The 16,700-nt window shown below is 43.1% G+C and overlaps 1 protein-coding gene across 1 annotated transcript in view; it reads left to right on the top strand.

Moving 5' to 3' along the window:
* LOC130368538 (unconventional myosin-Va-like) overlaps positions 1-16,700 on the top strand; it is a 180,422-nt gene that overhangs the window by 67,120 nt on the left and 96,602 nt on the right. Inside the window, exon 5 of the mRNA XM_056572330.1 lies at positions 11,902-12,058. Within this exon, the coding sequence (XP_056428305.1) occupies positions 11,902-12,058 (157 nt within the window). The remainder of the gene's footprint in view (positions 1-11,901; positions 12,059-16,700) is intronic.

Raw genomic sequence — 16,700 nt, 5'->3', positions numbered from 1 at the left:
ATTCCGTGAGGGGTGTAGTTTCCAAAATGGGGTCACATATGGATATTTATTGTTTTGCGTTTGTCAGAACTGCTGTAACAATCAGCTACCCCTGTGCAAATCGCCTCAAATGTACATGGCGCACTCTCTCTTCTGGGCCTTGTTGTGCGCCCCCAGAGCACTTTGCGCCCACATATGGGGTATCTCCGTAGTCGGGAGAAATTGCGTTACAAATTTTGGGGGTCTTTTTTCCCTTTTACCTCTTGTGAAAATGAAAAGTATAGGGCAACACCAGCATGTCAGTGTAAAAAATTTATTTTTTTACACTAACATGCTGGTATAGACCCCAACTTCACCTTTTCATAAGGGGTTAAAGAAGAAAAAGCCCCCCAAAATTTGTAAGGCAATTTTTCCCGAGTACGGCGATACCCCATATGTGTCCCAAAACTGTTGCCCTGAAATACGACAGGGCTCCAAAGTGAGAGAGCGCCATGCGCATTTGAGGCCTGAATTAGGGATTTGCATAGGGGTGGACATAGGGGTATTCTATGCCAATGATTCCCTAACAGGGTGCCTCCAGCTGTTGCAAAACTCCCAGCATGCCTGGACAGTCAATGGCTGTCCGGCAATACTGGGAGTTATTATTTTGCAACAGCTGGAGGCTCCGTTTTGGAAACAGTAGCGTACCAGACGTTTTTCATTTTTTGGGGGGAGGGGGGCTGTGTAGGGGTATGTGTATATGTAGTGTTTTTTTACTTTTTATTTTAGGTTAGTGTCAGTGTAGTGTAGTGTTTTTAGGGTACAGTCACATGGGCAGAGGTTCACAGCAAGTTTGACGCTGGAAGTTTGAGCTGCAGCGCAAAATTTGCGCCATCTCAAACTTGCAGCACTCACTGTAAACCTCCGCCCATGTGAGTGTACCCTGTACATTCACATTGGGGGGAGGGGGCAAACATCCAGCTGTTGCAAACTCCGAGCATGCCCTTTGGCTGTCCGTGCATGCTGGGAGTTGTAGTTTTGCAACAGCTGGAAGAACACTGGTTTGGAAACACTAAGTTAAGTAATAAACTTTCAATTGTTTTGCAACCAAACTTAGTGTTTCCAAACCAGTGTGCCTCCAGCTGTTGCAAAACTACAACTCCCAGCATGCATGGTCTGTCAGTGCATGCTGGGAGTTATAGTTTTGCAACAAATGCAACAGCTGGAGGCACTGAGGTAGGAAACGGACAATGTTTCCCAACTAGTGTGCCTCCAGTTGTTGCAAAACTACAACTCCCAGCATGCCCAGACTGCCCAGGCATGCTGGAAGTTGTAGTTCGGCAATATCTGAAGGATCAGATGTTGCCGAACTACAACTTCCAGCATGCTTGGGCAGTCTGGGCATGCTGGGAGTTGTAGTTTTGCAACATCTGGAGGTCCACAGTTTGGAGACCACTGTATAATGGTCTCCAATCTGTGCTCTTCCAGATGTTAGAGAACTACAACTCCCAGCATGCCTGGACAGACTGAGCATGCTGAGATTTGTAGTTTAGCAACATCTGGAAGAGCACAGATTGGAGACCATTATACAGTGGTCTCCAAACTGTGGGCCTCCAGATGTTGCAAAACTACAACTCCCAGCATGCCCAGAAAGCCAAAGGCTGTCTGGGCATGCTGGGAGTTGCAGTTTTGAAACTCTCAGAGGCAGCAGTGAGATCGCTTTACGGCGATCTCACTGCTGCCAATGAAGATGCCGCACTGCTGCTACAAACTCACCTCCGGGACGCAGCGCAGCCGGGACCGCATGGAGGACGCCGGGGCCGCTCGGGACACCGCTCGGACAGGTAAGTGACGCCGGGGGACGGGTCAGGGACACCCGTGATCGGAAGTCACACACCGCGCTGCTATCAGCTAGTCAGATTTGACCAGCTGATAGCAGCAATCGCTGGGAGGGGGGTGGGGGATGAAACCCCCCGTGGTCGCATGGTAAGATGGCTGGCTATCAGTGATAGCCACCATCTTTCCGGGCGCTGCGGGGTGCCGCGAGTAGCGGCAGTAATGTTCATGACGTACCTGTATGTCATGGGTCGGGAACACCTTGCCACCCATGACGAACAGGTATGTCATAGGTCGGGAAGGGGTTAAACTCACAAGGTCTACTGAGAATTTAATTGTATTATCTTCTGTCTGTTTTTGGCTGTTAATCTGTGAAATTCCCCATAATTAGATGGCCTCTATGTTGGGAAATGCTGTCCGGTGTACATCTTGTACGATGTGTGCAATCCTTGAACAGCAGTTTGAGGGTGCATATTGTTGTGCGAGATGTGTGCGAGTTGTTCGTTTGGAAGCCCAGATCCTGGATCTAGAGCAGCAGCTGGCAACACTGAGAAGCATTGACAACTTGGAGAGGAGTCTCCTGCTCACTGAGCAAGTACTCTCTGGGGTAGAGTTGGGGCAGGATAGTGGGACAGAGGTGCAGGACAGTCAGGCAGCTAGCTGGGTTACAGTCAGAAAAGGGGGTAGAAGGAAAAGTGGCAGGGAGGCTAGTCCTGAACTGGCACACACCAACAAACCTGCCCGGTTGGCAGATGAGGGAGATGCCATTTCAGAGCTAGCAGAACTGCAGCAGGATACCGCCTCTGACCGCCAGGGGAGTGTCTGCTCCAGTAAGGAGGGAAGGAGAAGTGCAGGACAGGGCAGACAGGTACTGGTAGTGGGGGGGACTCTATTATTAAGAGGACAGATAGGGCGATCGGGATCGCCGAACAGTGTCTTGTCTTCCTGGCGCTCGAGTTTTGCACATCGCGGATCGGGTTGGCAGGTTGCTGGGTGAGGCTGGAGAAGACCCAGCGGTCATGGTACATATTGGCACCAATGACAAAGTAAGAGGTAGGTGGAGTGTCCTTAAAAATTATTTCAGGGACTTAGGCCGCAAGCTTAAGGCAAGGACCTCCAAGGTAATATTTTTTTAAATACTACCAGTACCACGAGCCACACCAGAGAGGCAGCGGGAGATCAGGGAGGTAAACAAGTGGCTCAGAAGCTGGTGTAGGAAGGAGGGGTTTGGGTTCATGGAAAACTGGGCCAACTTCGCTGTCGGATACTGGCTCTACCGTAGGGATGGGCTGCACCTTAATGGGGAGGGTGCAGCTGTGCTTGGGGAGAAGATGGCTAGAAGGGTGGAGGAGTGTTTAAACTAGGGACTGGGGGGAGGGAACCTACAACATAGAGGGGGAAGATAGTGTAGATAGAGGGGGGGACTTATTAATGTACCTGGGGGTGGAGTGGAGGGAGGGGTTAGAATAGTTAATAGGAATAGGCTTCATAGGAAGAAAAACATTCACCTTTGAATTGCATGTTGACTAATGCCAGAAGTCTGATCAATAAAACTGATGAACTGGAGTTTATAATGTCTTAGGAGGATTATGACATAGTGGGTATAACCGAGATTTGGTTTGACGATAGCTGTGACTGGGCGGTCAACATTACAGAGTTATAGTCTATTCTGGAAGGATTGGACAAAAAGGAAAGGGGGAGGAGTTTGTCCTTATGTAAAGTCCAGTCTGAAGGCCGCACTGCGGGATGATATATACAGGGGTGTGGAAATTTAATTAAAAAAACTACTTGTCCATGGGACTATAATGGAGCAAAATCTACTTGTCCCTCATGACGATCCACATGTCTGGACCAATTTTCGTTTTTACACTCTCGTTTTTTCCTCCTCGCCCTATAATAGCCATAACTACCTACTTTTATTGATACCTTAACATTTTTCAATAACATATTCTCTGAACCCCAAAATTTTGCAAATTTAGTGGTTTTCTTTTCTACGCCATTTACCTTGTGGTTGAGCTAACTTTAGCATGTGGTTGATACTTTAGGCCGGCCTGATTACAGCAATACCAGATTTGTATAGTTTCCGTCATGTTTTACAAATTTCAAAAAAAAATCTGAACTTTTTCACATTTTTTTTTAATTCCCATTTTTTGACCCCTGTAGCTTTTTATTTTTTTCGCATACCAGGCTGTATGAGGGCTCATTTTTTGCGCCATAATCAGTTTTTTTGTGTCTGTACCATTTTGGTATTGATCTGATTTTTTAATCACTTTTTTACTTATTTTCTGGGATATTATAAAAATAGCATATCTGTGGTTTAGTAGAGAGATATGTAAATAAGCTCACCAGGTCAGTGTCCTATCCACAGCTTACTCCACACTGGCAATTTCTTAAATTCTGTGGTTTGTTTTTTTTTTTTTTTTTTTTTTTTACATTGACGTCATTTACCATATGGGATACATAATGTTATATTTTAATAGTTCATACAATTATGCACGCAGCGATACTAAATATGTTTATTATTATTATGTTTACATGTTTTTATATAGGAAAAGGGGGTTAAAAAGGGTTAATAGCCAGCTGCGGCGATCGCCGCATGCTGGCTATTAGCGGCGGCCCCCGGCTGTTCTCAGTAGAGTACGGAGCGGGCATGAGTCGGGAGCCAGCTCCATACAGACTGCTGAACGCCGCCGCACTTGTCAGGTCCAGCCCTGCTTGGCCGAAGCAAGGCTAAGGGCCGGAAAAATTCACCTGCCTGGCACCTGGAACTGCATGTCCCGGGCATCGGGAGATAGGAATTCCACATCCCTGATATACGGGAGGGAAATGATGATGTGGAGTCATTATGGGTAGAATTATATGGAGATAAAAATAAAAAATTGTGATAGGGGTTTGCTATAAGCCACCAAACATAATGGGAGAGCCAGAAGATCAATTACTGAGGCAAATAAACAAGGCAGCAAATCAGAATGAGGTGATAATAATGGGGGACTTCAACTATCCTGATATAAACTGGGAGACTGAGACCTGTGAATCTCATAAAGGAAACAGGTATTTGACTATAGCTAAAGACAATTATCTGTCCCAAATGGTGCAGGGCCCGACCAGAGGGGGCGCCCTACTAGACTTAATAATAACCAACAGACCTGACAAAGTAACTAATGTGCAAGTAGAAGGACACCTAGGAAGTAGTGATCATAATATAATACATTATAACTTGTTCTTCAATAAGGGAATCTCTCGAGGGGCCACAAAAACAATGAACTTTAGGAAAGCAAAGTTTGATCAACTCAGAGAATCCCTTAACATTATAAATTGGGATAATGTCCTCAAAAACAAGAATACTGACACTGTAAGAGGTATATACTGTCACTGTAAGAGGTATATACCTTATGGGAATAAAAGGGTCAGAAATAAAAGAAAACCAATGTGGATGAATAAAAATGTTAAGGGGGGCAATAAATGACAAAAATAAAACATGTAAACTACTAAAACAGGATGACAGTGAAGAAGCATTAAAAAGCTTTAGAGAAAAATGTCAAATATGTAAAAAAACAGATAAAGCTGCAAAAATAGAGACAGAAAGACTCATTGCCAAAGAGAGTAAAACTAACCCCAAAATGTTCTTTGAGGGTCTATACACACGTAGAGTATTCTGCGTAGATTTGATGCAGATTTCAATGTAAACTGAATGACTTGAAATCCTGCACATCAAATCTGCACAGAATACTGTACATGTGAATAGACTCTAAGGATACGTTCACACATAAAGGATCCTGCGCAGATTTTATGCGCAGGATTTGTAACTGCCGATTAGAAGCTGTGCTCAGTCATTTAGTTTACATTGAAATCTGCAGCAGAAAATCCTTTGCATCAAATCCTTTGCATCAAATCTGCGTACTTGAGAATGTACCCTAACTATATAAATAGCAAAATGGTCAAAAATGAAAGTGTTGGTCCTTTAAAAAATGATGAGGAAGAAATTATAGACGGGGATCAGGAAAAAGCAAATATATTAAACAAATTCTTCTCCACTGTATTCACTGAGGAAAATGAAATGCCAGGTGAAATACAGCGAGATAAGGTAAACTCCCCACTACAGGTCTCCTGTCAAACCCAGGAAGAAGTACAGTGCCACCTACAAAAAATCAAAATAGACAAATCACTAGATGGCATTCACCCCCGTGTTCTTCATGAATTAAGTAATTTAACAGACAGACCCCTATTTCTAATATTCAGGGACTCTATAGTAACAGGGACTGTTCCCCAGGACTGGCGCTTAGCAAATGTGGTGCCAATATTTAAAAAGGGGACAAAAGGTGACCCCGGGAATTATAGACCTGTTAGTTTAGCCTCTATTGTATGTAAATTGTTTGAGGGTTTTCTAAGAAATGCTATTTTGGAGTATCTTGATAAAAATAAATGTATGACCCCATATCAGCATGGCTTTATGAGGGATCGGTCCTGTCAAACTAACTTGATCAGCTTTTATGAGGAGGTGAGCTCCAGACTGGACCAGGGGGAATCGCTGGATGTCGTATATCTGGATTTTTCTAAAGCTTTTGATACGGTGCTACATAAAAGATTGGTACATAAAATGAGAAGGATTGGGCTGGGGGAAAATGTGTGCAAGTGGGTAAGTAACTGGCACAGTGATAGGAAACAGAGGGTGGTTATTAATGGTACTTATTCTGATTGGGTGACTTTTACTAGTGGGGTACCACAGGGTCAGTCTTGGATCTTGTTCTATTTAATATATTCATTAATGACCTTGTAGAGGGGTTGAATAGTAAAGTAGCAGTCTTTGCAGATGATACTAAATTCTTTAAAGCGGTAAACACTATAGAGGACAGTGCATTGTTACAAATGGATCTGGATAGGTTGGAGGTTTTGGCTGGGAAGTGGCAGATGAGGTTAAACACTGATAAATGTAAGGTTATGCACATAAGGAGGAAAGGGCATGCTGGGAGTTGTAGTCGTCCGGTGGTGCGCACATCTCTCACCTGCCTGTGTCAGAAGACTACAACTCCCAGCATGTCCTTACTGTAAAGGCATGCCAGGAGTTTTAGTTATGTGGCAAGGCAAGTGACAAGCTTGTCACCCGGCCGCACATCTTCTGCCCATGCCGCACGACTACAACTCCCAGCTTGTCTTAACAGTGAGGACATGCTGGAAGTTGTAGTCGTGCGGCGCGGGCAGGTGACAATAGATCTTATAACCTATTTTCCGTGTTTTTTTTTTTTTCTTCTCCTTTCAGATCTGTGTATCCTGTGGAGTACTTCAGATTTGGTGGACTACTATGATGACCATTCTTTATTTAATGTTAATGAAATGGTTAACGAGGGCTTGTGTTTTATTTTTATAAAAGTTGTTTTAAATGTGTTTTTGTTTTTAAATTTACTTTACAGGATAAGTAATAGAAGCTGTCTCATAGACTGAATCCATTACTAAGCCGCGGGGCTAAGCATAATCCCCAAAAACAGCTAGCGCTAACCCCCAATTATCACCCCGGTACCCACCGGCACAGGGGCGCTGGGAAAATGGCGCTCTTGGGCCTAGATGGTAACAGGCTGGTGTTGTTTAGGCTGGGGAGGGCCAGTAACAATGGTCCTCGCCCACCTTGGTAACGTCAGGCTGTTGCTGCTTGGTTGATATGTGGCTGAGAATGAAAATAGGGGGACCCCTATGCTTTTTTTTTTTTATATTTGTTTATGAAAAAAATGCATAGGGTTCCCCATATTTTCATTCTCAGCCAGATACCAACCAAGCAGCAACAGCCTGGCATTACCAGGGCGGGCGAGGAACATTGTTACTGGCCCTCCCAAGCCTAAATAATGCCAGCCTGTTACAACCTAGGCACAGGAGCACCATTTTTGATGCTCCGAGCCGGTTGGTACCGGCTCCTCCCGGCGCCCCTATGGCGGTGGGTATTGGGGTAATAATTGGGTGTTAGCGCTAGAGGTTTTTGGGGCGAACACTAAGCCCTGGCTTAGTAATGGATTCCGTCTATTAGACAGCTTCCACTCCTAAGCCTGAAAAGTAAATAAAAAAGCAAACAAACGCACAACACGTTTATAAAACTTTTATTTTAAAAATCACTCCCCCCACAAGCCCTGGGTAACCATTTTATTATTATTAAACAAAAAATTACGCTGGTCATCGTAGTCCACCAAATCTGAAGTAGTCCACAGGATACATTGATCTAAAATGAGAAGAAAAAACAAACAAGCAAGAAATAGGTTAGTACATTTAGGGTGAAAATAAACACACACATATGTATATTGCACTTTTTTTTTCACAGCTGCGACTTGAGGTGGGGTTACAAATTGATGTTCTGAAGTCATTTATTGGTTTTTGCTTATGTGATCTAAAGTTATCAACCCCATGTGATAGTATGATAAATATGTCACACATAAGCAAAACCAAAGCAAGAAAAAAATGACTGAGGAACTCGCTTACCAAAGCAACGATGATAAATGTCCTTCTCTATCATCTGAAGAATGAAACTGGATGGAGGAAGGCTGATGGCAAGTTGAGCATGTACCAACAGGGGAATACATTAGCTATTAAATGAATTAGTTGCTTAGATGCAAGAGGAAGCTCCAGAAATTAACACCGAGCCAAATTTCCATCCATGACGGAGAACATATCACACCGTGTTTTTTTGGAAGCTTTATTTTTAGCACCCAACCTAGTTTTCAGACCTGGATTATTAATATTCATGTACTGCTTCTGTTTTCTATTGATGTGTCTTCTTAGATGTTACATTCGAACTTTGCATTGTAGGATTTCACACACTTGTCACGTTCTTGAACACCATTCGTAGTATTCAGTACAATATTATGAAGCAAATTATGTTTTAGTTACTGCTGTGCGTATGGTCTGGAAGGAGTGTAACTGCACCCTTGGGCTTGTCTTGCGTTCCTTGTTGCGCTGACACATCCCTGGTCTTTCCCTGCCTGCTCTGGTAATGATTCAGCAGATGTTCAGCTTGGTTAACATTGCTCTTACTGGGTGAAAGATAATGTTGTTCTAAAACAAGCAGTGCAGACAGGAAGATGTTAATGTCTTACTCGAGAGAATACTGGGTCCTGAAATAATACTTTAGCATTCTACATTACAGATCAAATCTAACCATTTTAATTTCCAACTATTTAGCTTGAAGTGAACAGGATTTTGTCTATATACACCCTCCCACTGACATTATTGTTTAACTCAAGCAACCTTAAAGACAGTGTGTAATAAGAAAATGACATATTGTTTAAATCCGCTTTATATGTTAAACATATATATATGTATTTTTGCTTTTTTTTTTTCAATTAAAGGTTTATAACATTTTCAAAACAAGAATGAGAGAAAAATAAAAGCAAACAGTATGTACAGGCATCAAATGATACACCAATAATGTCACCCCAGGCAAACATCCGAGTAGCACGAGAACAAAAAACAATTTGCCACAACCATCCCAGTAACAAGAATGCAGGGATCATAGAGACATTAACAGAGGGCCTAGAAAATATAAGGCCAACCACTTCATGGGTTCCTTTATGTAGGAACAATAATCGAAGGCTCGGACACAGCCCAACAAGAAAGAAAGAAGGGACCCCAGAGTAGAACCCAAACAAAAGGAACAAAACATAACAAAGACATCGGACAAGGGAACACAGGTACCAACAAAGAGGCAGATAAACGGTGGGTAAAGAAAGGAGACAGATAAAAAAGAGGTGGCAGACAAGAGGGGAAGGGAAGGCTAACAGACAGGGTTCCCAGAGTCCAGTAGGGATTGATAATCAGGCGTCAATTGAAAGGTCAGCCAATCAAACCACGTCTTAGCATAACGGTAATTATTCGCAGGGGTCAAAGCATTCAATTCCTCCATATGTTGGAAGTAGTTAACCTCTGCAAGCCACTCTCCAGTAGTGGGATGGTCCACTGATCTCCATCTATGAGGAATGACCGATTTAGCCACCTGCAATTTTTGCAGTTGTTTTTTTTATTTTATTTTTTTTCAATTTTTCCAAATTTTTTTTACTATCTTTATTATAAAATTATCCTGAAATTTTGCAGTTTTCATTCTGACCACTAGGCCCAACCTACTAAGCTTACTCCTCCTGTTCTGTACAGATCACTTTCCAGCAGTGTCCTTATTACAGTGAAAGGTGACACAGTAGATAGGACACCACTCACAATAGGTAATGTTTAGAGATCAGCCTTTCCCTCCACCAGCACAGGTCACAGAGCATGGCCAGAAACCTCTCCTATACTAGGGAATAGGGCAGTGTTTCCCAACCAGTGTGCCTCCAGCTGTTGCAAAACTACAACTCCCAGCATGCCCGGACAGCCATAGGTTTCCTGATTGGGAAACACTGGACTAGAGTCTGGGACAGTCAGTTGTTTCTATGTCCATAGGGGCTTGCTGTAAAGGTTATCTAAATATGCTGAGGCAAGATAGCTACCCTCATAATAAGTAGAGAAATGGAAGACAGCACCAGTCCCAGCTACTATGCAGGTGACCATCCGGATAACCAGTCCAGAGATTTAACATCCAAGTAAAGCAGGTCACAACATTAAAGCAGCAAAAGGCTGTGGTCTTTTATTGGTTACCAGCAGTACAACGTTTTGGCTATAACTTAGCCGACAAAGCCGAAAGTTATAGCCGAAACGTTGTACTGCTGTTAACCAATAAAAGACCGCAGCCTTTTGCAAATAAATTGGAGTTGGCTGCTTTAATGCTGTACAAAAATAAAATGCCAAAAAATATGATTATAAAATAAAACAGATTAGAAAAAAGGACATATTTCAGTATCTGGTTCTAATATGTAAACATCTAGGCGACTTCAAGTTTGCTATGTGAAATTACCTTTAAAGAGGTACTCCACTGGCCAGCATTCAGAACATTTCGTTCCGAATGCTGTTTGCCCGCTGCGGGGGTCGACTACACCCCTAGTGATGTCACGTCACACCTTCTCAATGCAGGTCAATGGTAGGGGGCGTGGTGGCCACCCCTCCCCCTCCCATAAACTTGCATTGAGGGGGCGTGGCGTGATGTCACAAGGGGGTGTGATTGACCCCCACAGTGCGCACTAAATGTTCCAAACGCTGGCTAGTGGAGTACCCTTTTAAGGGAACCACACCAGACAGATCAGAAGATCAGTGTTCCAAAACTGTTCTCTGTAACTCTCTGCCAGAGAGGTGAAAACTAACTTTAATTGCGGTGGTCATGACCAGGTTTTACAGTCAGAGCAAGCGGATATAGTCAGGCTCGCCATGCCTCCTCGATTGACAGGCTATGCACCACTGTCTGGACAGGAGGAGAACAGCGTTTGAATGCTGTTCCTCTGGCGTGTCGGGTCCTGGTTGTGGTGTTTGAGGCCCCAGGTACCTGACGGGTTCCCTTTAAGATGGGAGCATTAAATGATTACTATAGTATTTTCCCAGGGGGGTAGTCACATGCAGCTCATAGCCTCTTTTGTGTGGCTTATGACTCGCCATGCTTAGGGCAAACAAGTGTCCAGGATTCAGTGAGACATCCAAGGATTGCTGGCTCTCTTCGGGAGTGCCACACAACTTCCCTGATCATAGTCATATTCTCATAATTGCAGGTTCGCCACTGAAAGTTAAATGCCTTCTGGTGGAGGAGATGACATTATGAAAGACAGGTGCCTTGTGATATAGGAGCACTGTGCGTGGTGCAGTTGCACGCTTTGTGAATACGGTTATATGGCTGGCAGAGCTTAATTTTTGGAACTTCCAATGCTAGGCTGCCTGTTACATGTAAATGTGTTAGTCCTGAGCTGGCACTGTATATGGCTATACTAATGGGCACAGTGCTATGTAGGTCTTAGGAGCCCACAATAGGTAGTACAGTTTGGTTTCATTGACATTACGAGATGTGGGTACTAAGAACACAGTACCGTTTTGAGTTAAATAAAATGTTGATTTTGGTTTTGGAATTATGGCTAAATTGGGAGGATTTTTACCTGCAACACTTCTGTTCATGAACATTGGGTCGTAGTAATAAAATAATAGGACTGACTTAATGCAGACATGTACACTTCTGTGCTGTATTGGCTTGTAAGTTTGTGTTTTATTGGATGTATTCCACAGGGATGAGAGAAATCAGTCCATTATTGTAAGTGGGGAATCTGGAGCTGGAAAGACTGTATCTGCTAAATACGCAATGAGGTACTTTGCTACAGTCAGTGGATCCGATAGTGAAGCAAATGTTGAAGAAAAGGTGCTGGCTTCTAATCCTATCATGGAGGTAGGTGACTTCTATGTGCGGCTTATCAGAAACGAAGATATTAAAGGACATCTGCAGCAAAAGACAAATTACCCCCTATCCACAGGATAGGGGATAAGTGTTTGATCGTGGGAAATCCGACTGCTGGAACCCTCCGCTATCTAACTGGGCCACGGCTCTTCCGTGCAGGAGGCGTGCCAGCCACTGCGTAACGTCGCAGCCGACATGCTTCCTCCATGTATTTCTATGGGAGAGACGGGGAGGCAGCATTTGTACCTCTCCGCATCACCCATAGAATTGTATATGGAGGGGGCGTACCCTTGACCTCAGAGAGGTCGACACTATGTGCATTAGCCTTTCACATAGGGCGGCAATGCTGGGCCCCGTTTGGGAGATTGCGGGGGTCCCAGCGGTCGGACCCCCCGCGATTAGACACTTATCACTTATCCTGTGGATAGGGGATAAGTTGTCTTTTGCTGCAGATGGTCCTTTAAAACCTGATGCGTTGGATGTCGCAATTTTATTCCACATCAAGGCGTTTTCTTTTTCCCTTTATAAATTGCTATATGTACTGAAGGCTTGTCTGGTAACTTACAAGCAGTGAGATACATTTTGCTTCCGTTTGAATTTTTTTTTATCGTTTTTATAGACACAATTATAGGCAAAAAAAACATAATTGTTAGTTTCATGTGCCCAGTGATTGGGTATAATTCATCCCTAATTTATCTCTACTTTGTGAGACAACCCATCTGGTACGTTTGCATTAAACCAAACCTGACACATTGAAAATCCCATCCAATCTGCGGAAATTCTGCTAATAGAGCACAATCTAAATTCACCTATTGGTATAAACACAGCAAAGAGAGAAACACTTCAGGACTGGCACCACTCGAACACATGCAGACTTTGAATTCCTACAGAGGGGGATGGAACAGGTCAGCTGCAAAGCTACTCACAATGTTCTTGTACAGGAGATGGTAAACTCTTAAATAACTTGATCAGTAGAAATACAGAGCACTCAGGAGAGTCCGCTTCCTCTATTTATTGCTCACAACGATATACGTAGTCAAGAGAACATTTCTAAACAACAAACGTTTCACATTAGATGATTCTTCATCAAGGTATCTAAACAAAAAAACAAAAACAAAAAAAACTGAGACACTTATATCAAAAACTCCATAAAATTTACATCTTTATTAAAAAATGATATAATTAAAACTGTACATATAAGGAGGTATGCATACATCAAAAACTAAGCAAAATGACCAGAAAACGGCACACTACTATGTAAATCCAAATACACTGCTCAAAAAAATAAAGGGAACACTAAGATAACACATCCTAGATCTAAATGAATGAACTAATCGTATGAAATACTTTCGTATTTACATAGTTGAATGTGCTGACAACAAAATCACACAAAAATTATCAATGGAAATCAAATTTATCAACCCATGGAGGTCTGGATTTGGAGTCACACTCAAAATCAAAGTGGAAATCCACACTACAGGCTGATCCAACTTTATGTAATGTCCTTAAAACAAGTCAAAATGAGGCTCAGTAGTGTGTGTGGCCTCCATGTGCTCGTATGACCTCCCTACAATGCCTGGGCATGCTCCTGATGAGGTGGTGAATGGTCTCCTGAGGGATGTCATCCCAGACCTGGACTAAAGCATCCACCAACTCCTGGACAGTCTGTGGTGCAACGTGGCGTTGGTGGATAGAGCGAGATATGATGTCCCAGATGTGCTCAATCGGATTCAGGTCTGGGGAGCGGGTGGGCCAGTCCATTGCATCAATGCCTTCCTCTTGCAGGAACTGCTGACACACTCCAGCCACATAAGGTCTAGCATTGTCTTGCATTAGGAGGAACCCAGGGCCAGTCGCACCAGCACATGGTCTTACAAGAGGTCTGAGGATCTCATCTTGGTACCTAATGGCAGACAGGCTACCTCTTGCAAGCACATGGAGGGCTGTGTGGCCCTCCAAAGAAATACCACCCCACACCATTACTGACCCACCGCCAAACCGGTCATGCTGGAGGATGTTGCAGGCAACAGAAGGTTCTCCACAGCATTTCCAGACTCTGTCACATGTGCTCAGTGTGAACCTGCTTTCATCTGTGAAGAGCACAGGGCGCCAGCAGCGAATTTGCCAATCTTGGTGTTCTCTGGCAAATGCCAAACGTCCTTTACGGTGTTAGGCTGTAAGCACAACCCCCACCTATGGACGTCGGGACCTCATACCACCCTCATGGAGTCTTTCTGACAGTTTAAGTGGACACATGCACATTTGTGGCCTGCTGGAGGTAATTTTGCAGGGCTCTGGCAGTGCTCCTCCTGCTCTTCCTTGCATAAAGGCAGAGGTAGCGGTCCTGCTGCTGGGTTGTTGCCTTCCTACGGCCTCCTCCACGTCTCCTGATGTACTGGCCTGTCTCCTGGTAGCGTCTCCATGCTCTGGACACTACGCTGACAGACACTGCAAACCTTCTAGCCACAGCTCGCATTGATGTGCCATCCTGGATGAGGTGCACTACCTGAGCCACTTGTGTGGGTTGTAGACTCCCTCTCATGCTACCACTAGAGGGAAAGCACCTCCAGCATTTCAAAAGTGACCAAAACATCAGCCAGCAAGCATAGGAACTGAGAAGTGGTCTGTGGTCACGACCTGCAGAACCACTCCTTTACTGGGGTGTCTTGCTAATTGCCTATAATTTCCACTTGTTGTCTGTTCCATTTGCACAACAGCATGTGAAATTGATTGTCAATCAGTGTTGCTTCCTGAGTGGATAGTGTGATTTCACAGAGGTGTGATTGACTTCGAGTTACATTGTGGTGTTTGAGTGTTCCTTTTTTTTAGCAGTATATAACAGGGTACATATAGCAGCAGAGTGGCGCCATCCTGAATTCTGCGAAATCTCTCTAATTTTGTTATAAGGACTGTATAGTCCTTTCTTTGGTTACCTTTTTATTACTTTGCATGCTTTCGGTATGCACTGCACATGGCACTTTACAATATTTGTAGCTTTTTATGCACTTTTATAAATAGGTTGTTTGCCTATATGCATGTCCAGTGCCATTTGTGCTACTAACATCCCAGTATATATAAGCATTCCCTATCTGGTGTATACTATCTGTGACTATACTATATGTACCCTGTTATACGGTATTTGGATTTAGATTAGTGTTCATAGAAACATAGAATGTGTTGGCAGATAAGGACCATTTGGCCCATCTAGTCTGCCCAATAATCTGAATACTATGAATAGTCCCTGGCCCTATCTTATATGAAGGATAGCCTTATGCTTATCCCATGCATGATTAAACTCCTTCACTGTATTTGCAGCGACCACTACAGCAGGAAGGCTATTCCATGCATCCACTACTCTCTCAGTAAAGTAATACTTCCTGATATTACTGCATAAACCTTTGCCCCTCTAATTTAAAACTATGTCCTCTTGTGGTAGTTCAGTTTTTGATGCTTGCATTCCTCCCTTTATGTCCAGTTTCTAAGAAATGATTTTTTAGTGTTCAATTACTATTTTTATTAATTTCTTAAAACATATACACACGACCAAATCCTCAAACAGGTTAGACAAACACAAAAGATATGATTCTTTAAAAAATAAAAAAAAATATAATTATATATATATATATATATATATATATATATATTTTTTTTTTCATAAAAGTGACTGTTTTGTTCTTTTTTCGGCTTATATGTCATGCATGGAGGTTTTATAATGCAGTGCTGAATATATTACAGGGGTTTTATCACTTTCTTACTACTTTCCCTGTTGTTTTTTCTGTATTTTTGGTAAATCTTCATTAAGGTATCACCTATTAGTATGTTTTGGAATATAGGAGGAAACTGGAGTAAACCCACATAAACATGGGGAGAACACACAGACACATTGCAGATGGAAAATGAAACATGCTTAGAAAAAATGATATCCATTTGCTCTGGTTCTCCTGCTCTATAACCTGATGCCTTGCATTTTCAAGGGCCCGTGTTTGTTTTTAACCTCCAGGAATTTCTTGTCATCTCCAAAGTAGATGTGGGTGGGTGTCTCATCACTAATGCAGGGGGAAATGGTGTTAATTCACATAGTCTTTTAGCAGTTTATGGACACGGTGGGGTCCTTTCTATTAGCCTTGCAGGCACTGATATGGCATATGACAAGGGATTTGGCCAGTGCATAGTGCTGGGTCTTATTCAGGACGGCTGATTTCCATTGGGTTTATGCAGTGTATTTCATGAATCATTAATAAGAGTTTCAAGGTCTTGCTGAGCAGGGCTGGCTGCGCGCTGTTACCCTACACTGTTCACACTGCTGATACATCACTACACCCGCAATACATGTTAATGAGAAATTAGGTTTTTCCTCTGTTAAAGAATAACTGCAGTTCTCACCGCATGGTTGTGGGTGACTGTCCTCTAGTTATTGCACAGTTATTGAAGAACAAGGCTGTGTGTAATGATACATTTTGGGGCAAGTAGTATGTATTCCTAGTATGTATTACTATTGTTGAACAGCATGATCATAATGCTCCTGCCATGACATTTCTTTACACTAGGTAATTTTGTCACTATATGTATCACAGAAGCGAACGGACTGCTACCTACGACAGCCTTCACAGCAGTGCTCATTCCCAGGATTTAT

This window comes from Hyla sarda, chromosome 4, assembly GCF_029499605.1.
Source record: "Hyla sarda isolate aHylSar1 chromosome 4, aHylSar1.hap1, whole genome shotgun sequence".
NCBI classification, from domain to species: domain Eukaryota; kingdom Metazoa; phylum Chordata; class Amphibia; order Anura; family Hylidae; genus Hyla; species Hyla sarda.
This window is presented reverse-complemented; position numbering and strand designations above follow the sequence as displayed.